We start from the raw sequence: 16,254 nt of genomic DNA, 5'->3' as shown, positions 1-16,254 counted from the left end.
AATTGCAGTGTGATGTGTCAATTTATCTCACAGAGTGACACAGTTCTTTTAATTGAGCAGTTTGCTAACACTGTTTTCTCAGAATCTGTAATGAGATATTTCAGATCACATTGAAGCATATGGTGAGAAAAGAAATATCCTCTGACAAAAATCAGGAAGAAGATTTCTGAGAGACTGCTTTCTAATTTGTGAATTCATTTCATAGAGTCACATGATTCTTTTCATGGAGAAGTTTTTTTTTTTTTTTCAGATTCAAACCGTCTTTATTTCTACAGCAACATCTGAAAATAGAGAGCAGCCACCTCACCCGCAACAGGGGGAGCCCCTCCTGCCACCAAGGGACCGTCACCGCCCCTGGCGAAAAGCTGCAGGCGTGGGAGAGGCGTGGCAGGATGGCTCGGTGGGCGGTGCCCGGTGCGGGGTCGGGCCCTGCCTGGGCGGGGCCGGGTGGGAGGAGCAGTGCATAAGGCCGGGATGCGGGGCAGGGCCTGGCGGTCGGAGGACTGACTAAGGGGAGGTCCCCGTCCTGGGGCACGGGGCGATGGCGGGGTAGGACGCATCCCTCAGAGGCCAGGAGGAGCACGAGAAGGTCCTGGGAGCCACCTGGGAGGCGCCACTCCGATAATGTGGAGCCTGGGAGATACCACTGCACGGAATGGGGGTGATTAAGGCCTGGGCGGTACCACTAGAGGAGGGACGAGGGGAGGCCCGGGTAGTACCGTGGACTGAAGGGTGGGGTGCGGCCAATAACTTATTTCTCTATATACAGAAGCAACGGCAGGGTTCAGTCGGGAGGGAGGGCGAGGGTGTTGAAGGGCCGGCGAGTGCTTAGTGTTCTTGGCTCTAGGGTCTGGGGAGGCCAGGCCACTGAGTCTATGGTGGAGACTCCAGCTGGCACCTCCTGCTGGCCCTGAACCTAAGGAAGAGGGCCCTGCTGGAAGGAATAAATAAGGGATCGAGCTGGAGTGGGCAGGCCCAGCCTCCAGGGCTCAGGCTGAGATGACAAGGGAGAATGTTACTCTGAGATTGAACAGAAAAGACAGGGGCTGTGGGAGAGACAGGCGGGACAAGCAGCAGGCCCATGAGCAGGGCTGAGGTGAGGGGGGTGTGCCAGGTGGGCGCTCTGGTGACTGGCTGCCCCTTCAGCATTAGCCCACCAGGGAGCTTCGTTGGGAGAGGTCCATGGAGCTGGAGCTGAGAGTGCAGCTGTCAGAGAGACCTGTGCCTCCAGGCTGGGTCGGCTCTTCCACGCTCTTGTTGAGGAAGTTGAGGGAACTGGCCCGCTTCATCCTGATATTAGGGGGTTCCTGAGGGCTGCCCCCCTGCAGCTTCTTTACCAGCATCTCACTGCTGCGCCTCAGGGCATCTCGTAGCTTCCCAAAGGAGCCGCTGCGCCACAAGGAACCACTGCCATCCCCACTCCACTCAGCTGTAGGTCCTGCATCCTCGAGGTCAGACTCAGACCGGGGCCCGGCACCCCCGGCCACATCTCGGCTGCCACGGCAGTCTCCCCGCCCGCCACTGCCATCTTTCAGCAGTTCCACCACCTTGGTCTGGCTTGCGGGGTCCAAAACCTGCTTGCGGTTGCGGCCGGCACAGTCCTCCAGTGTGTGTGCGGCTTCCAGCTTGCCCTGGAGCCGATATAGGGCCCCCAAGCTGCGCAGGGTGGTGTTGACTGTGGGGCTGTCTCCTTTACAGGCCTTGTACCAGCTGCCATATTCTCCATAGGGGGCGCTGTCCCGGCACTTATCCTTGCTTTCCTCCCGTTCCTCTGCATGCATCCAGATGGGCTTGTTGTCCCCATTGACAGAACCAAACTCTTTCTCATGAGCACGGGTGAGGATCTCCTTGTACAGGGTCTCTGCATCCTGGTACTTGCCCTGCTTCAGGTAGCAGGAAGCCAGATTGTTCTTGGTCTTGGCTACATTGGGGTCATCGGGCCCAAGGCGTGTAGCATAGATCTCCAGTGCCCGCCAATAGTAGTATTCCACCTCCTCGGCTTTGCCCTGGTTCTGGCACAGCAGGGCCAGGTTGCTGAGCTGCTTGGCCACATCTGGGTGAAACTTGCCTAGGACCTTCTCTCGGATCTCCAGTGCCCGCTTGCACAACGGCTCAGCCTCCTTGTACTTGCCCCTCTTGCCATACAGGACCGCCAGGTTGTTTAGTGTCGCAGCCACAGCTGGGTGGTCCTTGCCCAGTGTTTTCTCCCGGATGGCCAGAGCATCATTGAGTAGGTGGGCAGCCTCCTTATACTTGTTCTGATCCCGATATACCAGTGCCAGGATGTTCAGCATGGTGGCAACGTCAGGGTGGTCGTGGCCTGACGTCTTCTCCAGGTCTTCGAGTGCCTGCTTGCAGAGTGGCACAGCTACCTCGTAGCGGCCCTGTGAGGCGTATTGGATCACCAAGTTGTGCAGGGTGCGGAGCCGGGCCGGGATCTCGTAGCCCCCATGCTGACCAGACACATCCCCTCCTCCTGGGCTAGGGGCTGGGCTCTGCTCATCCTCATTAGGGAACAGGTCATCCAGTGTGTCTTTGGGGACGTCCCCCTTCTCCTCGTTAGGGGAAGTGTCTTCATCCAACTTGCGGATCTGGCTCATGAACAGCAGGTGCTGCTTCTCCTCCTCCAGCTGGGCCACGGCCTGCTCACTGCACTGCAGCTTCTGCTGCATTCCCACCAGCTCCTCACGCAGCCACTGGTTCTCCTGCACCAGGCGCTGCACCTGCGCCCGCAGCTTCTGCTTCTCTGATTCTACAGCCCCCAGGTGGCTCGACAGTGCCAAGATCACCTGGGCCTCCCCCAGCCCAAGCTCAATGGCTTCCAGGGAGCGATGCAGGAGGATGCAGCGCTCCTGCAAGCCAGGCTCGGCTTCGCCGGCCTCAGGTGCAACCAGAGGAGCCAGCAGGGCACGATGCTCCCCACGCAGAGTCTCCAGTCCCTGGATGATGGCCTTGGTGCCCAGCACGATCTCATCCTGGCTCAGCTTATCCTCCCGTGGAAGCACCATCATGGCCACTGTTGTGGCGTCTGTGGGACGAGGGTGTGGGGAGGCAGGCGCCGGGCCTCGGTGGCGTCGGAGGGGGCGAAACCGGAGAAGTTTGTTAAAACTGTTCTTGGGGAATCTGAAAAGGGATATTTTGGATTGGGTTGAAGCCCATGCTGACAAAGGAAATATCCTTGGTAGAAACCAGAAAGAAGCTTTCTGAGAAAGTTCTTTGTGATGTGTGAATTCATCTCACAGTGTTATAACTTTCTTTTCATGGGGAAGTATGCTAACACTGTTTTTGTGGAATCTGCAAAGGGGTATTTGTGAGCATATTTAGGCCTATAGAGAAAAAGGAAATATCCTCATCTGAATAATAAAAAGAAGCTTTCGGAGAAACTACTTTGTGATGTGTGAATTCATCTCGCCGAGTTACACCATTCTTGTCATAGAGCAGTTGCTAACACTGTTTTGTGAAATCTGCAGTAGGATGTTTGGGAGAACATTGAAGACTATGGGGATATATTCCCAGTTAAAAACCATAAAGAAGCCTTCAGAAGGACCGCTTTGTGATGTGTGAATTCACCTCACAGATTTACACTGTTCTTTTCATTGAGCAGTTTGCTAACACTGTTTACTTATAATCCGCAATGAGATATTTCGGAGCACATTGAACCTTATGGTGAGAAAGGAAGTATACACATATAAAAACTAGAAAGAAGCTTTCTGAGAAGCCGCTTTGTTCTGTGTTAATCTTGCTCACAGAATTACACAGTTATTTTCATGGATCAGTCTGGTAGCACGGTTTTTGGGGAATCTGAGAAGAAATATTTTAGAACTCAGTGAAGCCTATGGTGACAAAGAAAGTATCCTCAGATAAAAAGCAAAAATAACTTTCTGAGAAACTGCTTTGTGATTTGTGAATTTATCTCACAGAGTTACACTGTTCTTTTCATTAAGCAGTTTGTTAACACTGTTTTCTTGGAATCTGCATTGGGATATTATGGAGTGCACTGAGTCCTATGGTGAAAAAGGAACTATCCTTTGTCAACATAAGCTTCAATGCACTCATGAATATCCCTTTGCAGATCCCACGAAAATAGTGTTAGCAAACAGCTCCATGAAAATAAAGGTGTAAATCTCTGAGAGAAATTCACATATCACAAAGCAGTTTCTCAAAAAATTTTTTGTCTGAGTATATTTTCTTTGTCATCATAGGCTTCAATTCACTCCTGAATATCCTATTGCAGATTCCCCAAAAACAATGCTTCCAAACTGATTCATGAAAACAATCGTGTAACTCGGCTAGATGAATTATCACATCACAAAGTGGTTTCTCAGAAAGCTTCTTTCTAGCTTTTATAAGAGAATATTTACTTTGTCACCATAAGCTTCAATGCACTCTGAAATATCTGATCCAATTATAGATTCCAAGAAAACAGTGTTCACAAACTGTGCAATGAAAATAACATTGTACCTCTCTGAGATGAATTCAGACATTAGAAAGCACTTTCTCAGAAAGCTTCTTTCTAGTTTTTATCTGAGAATATTTCCTTTGTCACCACAGGCTTCAATGAAATTCAAAATATTCCTTCTTGAGTTCCCCAAAAACAGTACTCCCACACTGCTTCATGAAAATTGTGGTGTAATTCTGTGAAATGAATTCTCACATCACAAAACTGTTTCTCAGAAGGCTTCTTTCTAGTTTTTATCTGAGGACCTTTCCTATTTCACCATATTGCTCATTGCACTACTGAATATCCCTTTGCAGAAGCCATGAAAACAATTTTAGCAACCTGCTCCAAGAAAAGAATTGTGCTACTCCGTGAGATGAATATGCACATCACAAAGCAGTTTCTCAGAAAAGTTCTATCTAGTTTTTAACTGAGAATGTTCCCTTTGTCACCATAGGCTACAATGCGACCCGAAATAGCCCTTCTCAGATTCTAGAAAAAGAGTGCTACCAAGATGCTCCATAAAAAGAATAGTGTACATCTGTGAGATGAATTCACACATCACAAAGCAGATTCTCAGAAAATTTTTTGTTTCTTATCTGAGGATATGTCCTTTGCCACCACAGGCTTCAATGTGATCCAAAATATCCCTTCTCAGATTCCCTAAAAACAGTGCTACAAAAGCAATCCATGAAAAGAGTCGTGAAACCCCGTGAGATGAATTCACACATGACAAAGAAGTTTCTCACAGAGTTTTTTTCTAGATTTTATCAGAATATTTCCTTTGTCACCATAGGCTTCAATGCGATCCATAATATTCCTTCTCAGATCCCAAAAACAGTGCTACCAAAGTATTCTATTAATAGAATGGTATAATTCTGTGAGATGAATTCACATATCAAAAAGCTGTTTCTCAGAAAACGTATCAAAGCTATTTATCCAATAGCTTCTCTACAGTTTTTGTCTGACGTTATTTCCTTTTTTACTGAAAGCCTGTAGGAACTCCCCAATATCCCTTTGCAAATTACATTAAAACAATGCTACCAAACTACTCAAGAAAAACAATGGTTTAATTCTATGTGATGAATACATGCATCACAAATAAATTTCTCAGAAAGCTTCTTTCTAGTTTTTATCCCAGGATATTTCCTTTTCCACCATCAGCTTCCATTTGCTTGCAAATATCCCTTATCAGACACGACAAGAATAGTGCTAACAAAGGGCTCCATGAAAAGAATCGTGTAAATCAGTGCGATGAATTGACATATCACAAAGCGATTTCTCAGAAAGCTTCTTTCTAAGTTTTGTCTGAATATATTTCCTTACTCACCCTAAGCTTCAATGCATTCCCAAATATAATATTAAGATTGCAGATTCCACGAAAACAGTGTTATCAAACTGTTCAATGAAAAGAATGGTGTAAATCTGTGAGATGAATTCAAACATCAGAAAGCAGTTTCCTTGAAAGCTTCTTTCTAGTTTTTATCTGAGAATACTTCCTATTCACTGTAGGCTTCAATGTACTCCCAAATATCCCTTTGCAGATTCCATGAGAACAGTTTTAACAAACTGCTCCAAGAAAAGAAAGGTGTAACACTCTGAGATGAAGTCATACATCACAAAGCAGTTTCTCAGAAATCTTCTTCTGAGGATATTCCCTTTCTCACAACAGGCTTCAATGCACTCCCGAATATTACTTTTCAAATTCCAACAAAACAGTGTTAGAAAACTGTTCCATGAAAAGAAAGGTGTAACTCTGTGAGTTGAATTCACACAAAATAAAGAACTTTCTCAGAAAGCTTCTTTCTAGTTTTTATCTGAGGATATTTGATTTTTCACCATAGGATTCAATGCCCTCCCAAATATCCCATTGCAGATTACATGAAAAGAGTATTATCAAACTGCCCCTTGAAAAGAAATGTCTAACTCTGTGATATGAATTTGCACATCGTGAAGAAGTTTTTCAGAAAGTTTCTTTCTATTTTTTATCTGAGGATATTTCCTTTGTCACCATAGGCTTAAATGCCATCCAAATATCCCTTCTCAGAGTCCTCAAAAACAGTGCTACCACACTGTTCCATGAAAAGAATCATGTAAATCAATGAGATGACTTCACAAATCACAAAGCAGTTTCTCAGGAGTTTTCTTTCTAGTTTTTGTCTGAGGATATATTATTTGTCTCCCTAACCTTTAATGCACTCTGAAATATCCCATTGCAGATTCCAAGAAAATAGTGTTAGAAAACTGCTCAATGAAAAGAAGAACGTAACTCTGTGAGATGAATTCATACATCACAAAGCAGCTCTCAGAAAGCTTGTTTTGTTTATTTTCTGAGGATATTTCCTTGGTCACCTAGGCTTTAATGTGCTCCAAAATATCCTATTACAGATTCCATGAAAACAGTGCTATCAAACTGCTCAATGGAAAAATCGGTGTTACTCTGCAAGATGAATTCACACATCACAAAGTACTTTCTCAGAAAGTTTCTTTCTAATTCTTATCTGAGGATGCTTCCTTTGTCACCCTAGGCTTCAATGTGATCCAAAATATCCCTTCTCAGACTCCCCAAAAACAGGCCTACCAAACTGCTCCATGAGAAGCATCATGTAACTCTGTGAGATGAATTATCACATCAGAAAGCATTTTCTCAGAAAGTTTCTTTCTAGTTTTTATATGAGGGAATTCCCTTGGTCACTTTAAGCTTCAATGCACTCTCAGTTATCCCTTTTGAGAATCCAAGATAATGGTGTTAGCTAACTGCTAAATGAAAAGAATGGCATAACTCTGTGAGATGAATTCACACATCAGAAAGAAGTTTCTCAGAAAGATTCTTTCTAGTTTTTATCTGATGATATTTCTTTTTTCACTGTAGGTCTCATTGCGCTCCCAAATATCCCTTTGCAGATTCCACCAAAACAGTGTTAGCAAACTGCTCCATGAAAAGAAAAATGTAACTCTGTGAGTTGAATTCAAAAATCACAACGAACTTTCTCAGAAAGCTTCTTTCTAGTTTTTATCTGAAGCTATTTCCTTTGTCACCATAGGCCTCAATGCAATCCAAAATATCCCTTCTCAGATTCCCCAAAAACAGTGCTACCAAACTGTTCCATGAAACAAATCATGCAACTCCATGAGATCAATTCACAAATCACAAAGCAGTTTCTCAGAAATCATCTTTCTAGCTTTTGTCTGAGGATATTTCCTTTTGCACCATAGGTCTCAATAAGCTCTCGAATATCCCTTTGCAGATTCCACAAAAACAGTGTCACAAAACTGCTCAATGAAAATATTGGTGTAAATCTGTGAGATGAATTAACACATCACAAAGTAGTTTCTCGAATGTTTCTTTTTGGTTTTCTGTCTGAGGATATTTCCTTTGACACCATAGGCTTCAATGTGCTAAAAAATATCCTACTGCAGATTCCACGAGAACAGTGTTAACAAACTGCTCCATGAAAAGAATCGTGTGACTCTGTGAGATAAATTCACACATCACAAATAAGTTTTTTAGAAAGTTTCTTTCTAGTTTTTATCTGCCGATATTTGCTTTGTCTACCTAGGTTTCAATGCGATCCAAATTATCCCTTCTCAGATACCAATAAAACAGTGCTACCCAACAGCTCCATGAAAAGAATGGTGTAACCCTGTGAGATGCATTTACACATCCCAAAACTGTTTCTCAGAAAACTTCTTTCTAGTTTTCATCTGAGGATATTTCCATTTTCACCATATTCCTCAATGTGCTCCTGAATATCGAATTGCAGATTGAATGAAAAACGTGTTAGCAAATTTCTCAATGAAAAGAAGTTAGAAACTCTGTGAGATAATTTCACACATGACAAAGGAGTTTCACAGTAAGCTTCCTTTTGGTTTTTATCTGAGGATATTTCATTTGTCAACCCAGACTTCAATGTGCTCCCAAATACCCGATTGCAGATTCCATGAAAACAATGTTAGCAAACTGCTGAATGAAAAGAACAATGTAACTCTGTTAGATAAATTCACACATTATATAGCAGTTTCTCAGAAATCTTCTTTCTCGTTTTTATCTGAGGATATTTCCTTATTTGCTATAGACCTCAATACGCTCCCAAATATTCCTTTGCAGATTCCATGAAAACAGTGTTAGCAAACTACTCCATGAAAAGAAAGGTGTACGTCTGTGAGATGAATTCACACATCACAAACAACATCCTCAGAAACTTTCTTTCTAGTTGTTATCTGAGGATATTTCCTTTCTCACCATAGATTTCATGAGCTCCCAAATATCCCTTCTCAGGCACCACAAAAACAGTGATGTCAAAGTGCTCCCTCAATAGAAGTATATAGATCTATGACGTGAATGCACATTTTACAAAGGAGTTTCTCACAAAGCTTCTCTCCAGTTTTTACCTGAAGATATTTCCTTTTTCACCATTGGACTCTATGCACTCCCAGATATCCCTTTGCAGATTCCGCAAAAACAGTGTTGCCAAACTGCTCCATGAAAAGAAAGGGGTAACTCTGCGAGATGAATTCACACATCATGAAGAAGTTTCTCAGAAAGCTTCTTTCTAGTTTTTATCTGAGGATGTTTCCTTTGTCGCCATAGGCTTCAATTCTCTCTGAAATATCAGATTGCAGAATCCAAGAAAACAATGTAAGCAAACTGCTCAATGAAAAGAACAGTGTACCTCTCTGAGATGAATTCACCCATTACAAAGCAGGTTTTCAGAAAGCTTCTGTCTAAGTTTTATCTGAGGATACTTTCTTTTTCTATTTAGGCCTCAATGTGCTCCTAAATACCCATTCCAGATTCCAGGAAATCAGTGTTAGAAAACTTCTCCATGAAAAGAAAAGTGTAACTCTGTGAGATGAATTCACACATCACAAAGAAGTTTCTCAGACATATTCTTTCTATTTTTTAGCTGAGGATATTTCCTTTGTCACCTGAGACTTCAATGTGATAAAATATATCCCTTCTCAGAGTCCCCAAAAACAGTGCTACCAAACTGCTCCATGAAAAGAGAGGTGTAACTCCGTGACATCAATTCACAAATCTCAGAGGAGTTTCTCAGACATCTTCTTTATAGCTTTTATCAGAAGATATTTCCTTTGTCACCATAGTCTTCAATGTGATCAAAAATATCCCTTCTCAGATTCCCCAAAAACAGTGCTAACAAACTGCTCCATGAAAAGTATTGTATAACTCTATGAGATGAATACACAAATCACAAAGCAGTTTCTCAGAAAGTTTCTTTTTAGTTTTTGTCTCAGGATATTTCTTTTATCACCATAGGCCTCAATGCACTCGTGAATATCCCTTTGCAGTTTCCCCAACAACAGTGTTAGCAAACTGCTCCATGAAAACAATGGTGTAAATCTGTGAGATAAATTAACACATCACAAAGCAGTTTCTCAGAAAGTTTCTTTTTGATTTTTTCTGAGGATATTTCATTTTTCACCATAGTCTTCAATGTGCTCCGAAATATCCTGCTGCAGATTCCATGAAAACAGTGTTAGAAAACTACTCCAAGAAAAGAATCATGTAACTCTGTGAGATGAGTTCACACATTACAAAGAACTTTCTCTGAAAGCTTCTTTCTAGTGTTAATGTGAGGTTATTTCCTTTGTCACCAAAGGCTTCAATCCAACCCAAAGTATTCCTTCTCAGACTCCCTAGAAACAGTGTTACCAAGCTGTTCCATGAAAAGAATGGTGTAACTCTGTGAGATGAATTCACATATCACAAAGATGTTTCTCAGAATATTTCTTTCTAATTTTTATCTGAGGATATTTCCTTTCTCACAATAGGCCTCCATGCACTCCCAAATATCCTTTTGAAAATTCCACGAAAGTGGTGTTAGCAAACTCTTCTGTGAAAAAAAATCGTGTACCTCTGTGAAATAAATTCAGGCGTCACAAGGAAGTTTCTCAGAAAGCATCTTTCTATTTTATATCTGAGGATAATTCGTTTGCCATGCTAGGCTTCAATGTGATCATAAATGTTCCTTCTGACATTAACCAAAAACGGTGTTACCAAACTTCTCCATGAAAAGAAAGATTAAATCTGTTGGATGAATTCCCACATCACAAAGCAGTTTCTCAGAAAGATTCTTTTTGGTTTTTGTCTGAGGATATTTCCTTCATCACCATAAACTTCAATGTGCTCCAAAATATCCCGATGCACATTCCAAGAGAATAGTGTTAGCCAACTTGTCAATCAAGTAACACTGTGAGATGAATTCACATGTCACAAAGCAGTTTGTCAGAAGGCTTCTTTCTAGTTTTTATCTGAGACTATTTCCTTTGTCACCATTGTCTTCAATGTAATCCAAAATATTCCCTCTCAGATTCCCCAAAAACAGCTACCAAACTGCTCCATGGATAGAATCATACAACTCTGTGAGATGAATTCACAAATCACAAAGCAGTTTCTCAGAAAGCTTCTTTCCAATTTTTATCTCAGGATATTTCCTTTGTCACCATATGCTTCAATGCAATCTGAAGTATCCATTCTCAGATCCCCCCAAAACAGTGCTACCTAACTGTTCCATGAAAAGAATGGTGTTACACTGTGAGAGGAATTTACACATCATGAAGAACGTTCACAGAAAGCATCTTTCTAGTTTCTTTCTGAGGATATTTCCTTTGTCACCATAGGCTTCAATGCAATCCAAAATATCCCTCTCAGATTCCCCCAAAACAGTGCTATCAAACTGTGCCATGAATAGAATCGTGTAACTCTGTGAGATAAATTCAGAAATCACAAAGCACTTTCCCAGAAAGCTTCTTTCTAGTTTTTGTCTGAGGATATTTCCTTTGTCACCCTAAGTTTCACTACACTCTGACATATCCCATTGCAGATTCCAAGAAAACAGTGTAAGCAAACTGGTCATTGAAAAGTACAGTATATCTCTGTGTGATGAATTCACACAACACAAGGCAGTTTCTCAGAAAGCTTCTTTCTAATTTTTATCTGAGGTTATTTCCTTTTAAACTATAGGCCTCAATGCACTCCAGAATATCCTATTGCAGATTACAGGAAAACAGTGTTAGCAAACTGCTCCATGAAAAGAAAGGTGTAACCTGTTAGTCGAATTTACTCATCACAAAGAAGTTTCTCCGAAAGCTTCTTTCTAGTTTTTATCTAAGGATATTTCCTTTGTCACCATAGTATTCAATGCAATACAAAGTATACCCTCTCAGATTCCAAAAAAATACTGCTACCAAACTGATCTATGAAAAGAATCATGTAACTATGAGATGAATTCACAAATCACAAAGTGGTTTCTCAGAAATCTTCTTTCTAGTTTTTATATGAGGATATTTCCTTTGTCACCCTAAGCTTCAATCGGCTTTGAAATAATCTATTGCAAATTCCAAGAAAACAGTGTTAGCAAACTTCTCAATGAAAAGAATGGGGTAACTCTGTAAGTTGAATTCACACATCACAAAGCAGTTTATCAGAATGCTTCGTTCTAGTTTTTATCTGAGGATACTTCCTTTCTCACCATAGGCCTCATGTCCTCCCAAATATCCCTTTGCAGACTGCACAGAAAAAGTTTAACCAAACTGCTACATAAACAGAAAGGTATAACTCTGTAAGACAAATTCCCACATCACCAGCAAGTTTCTCGGAAAGCTTCCTTCTTGTTTTTAATCTGAGGATACTTCATTTGTCGCCATAGGTTTCAATGTGATCCAAGATATCCATTCTCAGATTCCCCAAAAACACTGCTACCAAATTGATACACGAAAAGAATAGTGTAACTCTGCGAAATGAATTCCCAAATCACAAAGCAGTTCTTCAGAAAGCTTCTTTGTAGTTTTTTTCTGAGGATATTTCCTTTGTCAATGTAAGCTTTGACATGCTCTGAAGTATCCCACTGCAGATTCCAAGAAAACAGTGTTAACAAACTGCACCATGAAAAGGAGGGTGTATCTCTGTGAGACGAATTCACACTTTACAAAGAAATTTCTCAGAAAACTTTTTTCTAGTTTTTATCAGGATATTTGCTTTGTCACCATAACCTTCAATGTGATCCAAAATACTCCCTCTCAGATTCGCCATAAACAGTGCTACCGAACTGCTCCATGAAAAGAATGTTGTAATGCTGTGAGAAGAATTAACACATCACAGTGTTGTCTCAGAATGCTTCTTTCTGGATTTCATATCAGGCTATTTCCTTTTCCACCACAGGCTTCAATGCGCTCCCAAATATTCCTTCCCAGACACCACAAAAACAGTGATGCCAAAGTGCTCCCTCAACAGAAAAGTTTGTCTCTATGAGATGAATGCACACATCACAAAAGAGTTTCTGAGAAAACTTCTCTCCAGTTTTTACCTGAAGAATTTTCTTTTTTCACCTTATACCTCTATGTGCTCCCAAATATCCCTCTGCATATTCCACAAAAACAGTGCTACCACACTTTACAATGAATAGAAAGGTTTATCTCTGTGAGACAAATTCACACTTAACAAAGCAGTTTCTCACGAAGCTTCTTTCTAGTTTTTATCTGAGGATATTTCCTATTCTGCCTTAGGTTTCAATGTGCTGCATAGTATCCTTTCTCAGACACCACAAAAGCAGTGATGTGAAAGTGCTCCCTCAGCAGAAAAGTTTATCTCTATGAAATGAATGCACAAGTCACAAAGGAATTCCTCAGAAAGCTTCTCTCCAGTTTTTACTTGAAGATATTTCCTTTTTTGCCATTGGACTCTATGGGCTCCCGAATATCCCTTTGCAGATTCCACAAAAACAGTGTTACCAATCTGCTCAATGAAAAGAAAGGTTTAACTCTGTGAGATGAATTCACACATCACAAAACCATTTCGCAAAAGCCATCTCTCCAGTTTTTATCTGAAGTGGTTTCTTTTTTCACCATAGGTCTCTAGGAGTTCCCAGATATCCCTTTGCAGATTCCACTAAAACAGTGCTACCATACTGATCCATGAAAAGAATCATATAACTCCTTGAGATGAAATAACACATCACAAACCGTTTCTCAGGAAACTTCTTTCTAGTTTTCATCTGAGGGTAATTCCTTTTTCATTATAGGCCTCAATGCATGCTGAAATATCTGAGGATATTTTCTTTGTCACTTTAAGCTTCAATGAGCTCCAAAATATCCCATTTCAGATATCAAGAAAACAGTGTTAGCAAACAGCTCAATGAAAAAACAGTTTAACTCTGTAGTTAAATTCAAACATCATAAAGTAGTTTCTCAGAAAGTTTCTTTCTACTTAATATCTGAGGACTTTTTTATAATAGAGGTCTCACTGCACTCCCAAACATCACTTTGGAGTTTCCATGAAAGCAGTGTTAGTAAACGGCTCCATGAAAACAAAGGCGTATCTCTGTGAGATAAATTCCCACATCACAAATAAGTTCCTCAGAAAGCTTCTTTCTAGTTTATATCTGAGGATATTTTCTTTGTCACCATAGGCTTCAAGACGATCCAAAATTTCTATTCTCAGATGACCCAAAAAGTGCTACCAAATTGCTCCATGATAAGAAAGGTGTTAGTGTGTGAGATGAATTCAGAAATCAGAAAGCAGTTTGCCGGAAAACTTCTTTCTAGTTTTTGTCTGAGGATATTTCCTTTGTCACTATAAGCTTCAATGCACTCCAAAACATCCCATTGTGGATTACAAGAAAACAGCAATAGCAAATTGCTCAAAGAAATGAACAGTTTAACTGTGTGAGGTGAATGCTCAGATCACTAAGCAGTGACTTGGTAGGCTTCCTTCTGTTTTTTATCTGAGGATATATACGTTTTCACTATAGAACTCAATGTGCTCCAAAATACCCCATTACCGATTCTGCAAAAACTGCATTAGCAAACTGCTTCATGAAAGAAAGCTGTTGCTCTGTGAGATGAAAACACATAACACAAATAACTTCTCAGAAAGCTTCTTTCTTGTATTGATCTGAGGATATATCCTTGGTTACTATAGGCTTGATAGCGATCCAAAATATCCCTTCTTAGATTCCCCAAAAACAGTGCTACCAAACTGCTCAATGAAAAGCATATTTTGAAGAATTAGACCAGACTGGGGGCGGAGCAAGATGGCCTAATAGGAACAGCTCCAGTCTCCAACTCCCAGCGTGAGCGACATAGAGGACCGGTGATTTCTGCATTTTCGACTGACATACTGGGGTCATCTCAATGGGGAGTGCTGGACAATTGGTGCTGGTCAGCTGCTGTAGCCCGACCAGCGAGAGCTGAAGCAGGGCGAGACATTGCCTCAGCTGGGAAGCACAAGGGGAAGGGAATCCCTTTTCCTAGCCAGAGGAACTGAGACACACAACACCTGGAAAATCGGATAACTCCCACCCCAATACTGTGCTTCAAGCAAACGGGCACACCAGGAGATTATACCCACACCGGGCTGGGAGGGTCCCACGGCCACGGAGCCTCCCTCATTGCTAGCACAGCAGTCTGCGATTTAACCACAAGGCAGCAGTGAGGCTGGGGGAGGGGCGCCCACCACTGCTGAGGCTTAAGTAGGTAAACAAAGCTGCTGGGGAGCTCACAGCAGCTCAAGGAATCCTGCCTGTCTCTGTAGACTCCACCTCTGGGGACTGGGCACAGCTAAACAACAAAAGGGGAAGCAGCAGAGGCCTGTGCAGACGTGAACGACTCTGTCTGACAGCTTTGAAGAGAGCAGTGGATCTCCCAACATGGAGGTTGAGAACTAAGAACGGACAGACTGCCTGCTCAAGTGGGTCCCTGACCCCTGAGTAGCCTAACTGGGAGACATCCCCCACTAGGGACAGTCTGACACCCCACACCTCACAGGGTGGAGTACACCCCTGAGAGGAAGCTTCCAAAGGAAGAATCAGACAGGTACCCTCGCTGTTCAGCAATATTCTGTCTTCTGCAACCTCTGCTGCTGATACCCAGGCAAACAGGGTCTGGAGTGGACCTCCAGCAATCTCTAACAGACCAACAGACAGTCCTTCTGATGGTCAGACGGAAAACTATCAAACAGGAAGGACACCTAGACAAAACCCCATCAGTACGTAACCATCATCAAAGACCAGAGGCAGATAAAACCACAAAGATGGGGAAGAAGCAGGGCAGAAAAGCTGGAAATTCAAAAATAAGAGAACATCTCCCCCTGCAAAGGAGTGCAGCTCATCGCCAGCAACGGATCAAAGCTGGTCAGAGAATGACTTTGACGAAATGAGAGAAGAAGGCTTCAGTCCATCAAACTTCTCAGAGCTAAAGGAGGAATTATGTACCCAGCGCAAAGAAACCAAAAATCTTGAAAAAAGAGTGGAAGAATTGATAGCTAGAATAATTAATGCAGAGAAGGTCATAAATGAAATGACAGAGATGAAAACCATGACACGAGAAATACGTGTCAAATCCACAAGCTTCAGTAACCGACTCGATCAACTGGAAGTAAGAGTATCAGTGATTGAGGATCAAATGAATGAAATGAAGTGAGAAGAGAAACCAAAAGAAAAAGAAGAAAAAGAAATGAACAAAGCCTGCAAGAAGTATGGGATTATGTAAAAAGACCAAATCTACGTCTGATAGGGGTGCCTGAAAGTGAGGGGAAAAATGGAATCAAGTTGGAAGACACACTTCAGGATATCATCCAGGAGAACTTCCCCAACCTAGTAGGGCAGGCCAACATTCAAATTCAGGAAATACAGAGAATGCCACAAAGATACTCCTCAAGAAGGGCAACTCCAAGATAAATAATTGCTAGATTCACCAAAGTTGAAATGAAGGAAAGAACCTTAAGGGCAGCCAGAGAGAAAGGTCGGGTTACCCACAAAGGGAAGCCCATCAGACTAACAGCAGATCTCTCTGCAGAA

General features: G+C 42.1%; 1 protein-coding gene across 1 annotated transcript in view; it reads right to left on the bottom strand.

The window, feature by feature from the left end:
• Window positions 1-232: 232 nt before the first annotated feature.
• LOC117088583 (kinesin light chain 2-like) overlaps window positions 233-16,254 on the bottom strand; it is a 191,985-nt gene continuing 175,963 nt past the window's right edge. The window contains exon 2 of the mRNA XM_033219841.1: window positions 233-3,108. Within this exon, the coding sequence (XP_033075732.1) occupies window positions 1,149-3,108 (1,960 nt within the window). The 3' untranslated portion in view covers window positions 233-1,148. The remainder of the gene's footprint in view (window positions 3,109-16,254) is intronic.

The sequence above is a fragment of the Trachypithecus francoisi genome, unplaced genomic scaffold (genome assembly GCF_009764315.1).
Source record: "Trachypithecus francoisi isolate TF-2019V2 unplaced genomic scaffold, Tfra_2.0 Lachesis_group10, whole genome shotgun sequence".
In the NCBI taxonomy this organism is placed as follows: domain Eukaryota; kingdom Metazoa; phylum Chordata; class Mammalia; order Primates; family Cercopithecidae; genus Trachypithecus; species Trachypithecus francoisi.
Note: the sequence above shows the minus strand (reverse complement) of the source record. Positions and strands in the feature narration are given on the sequence as shown.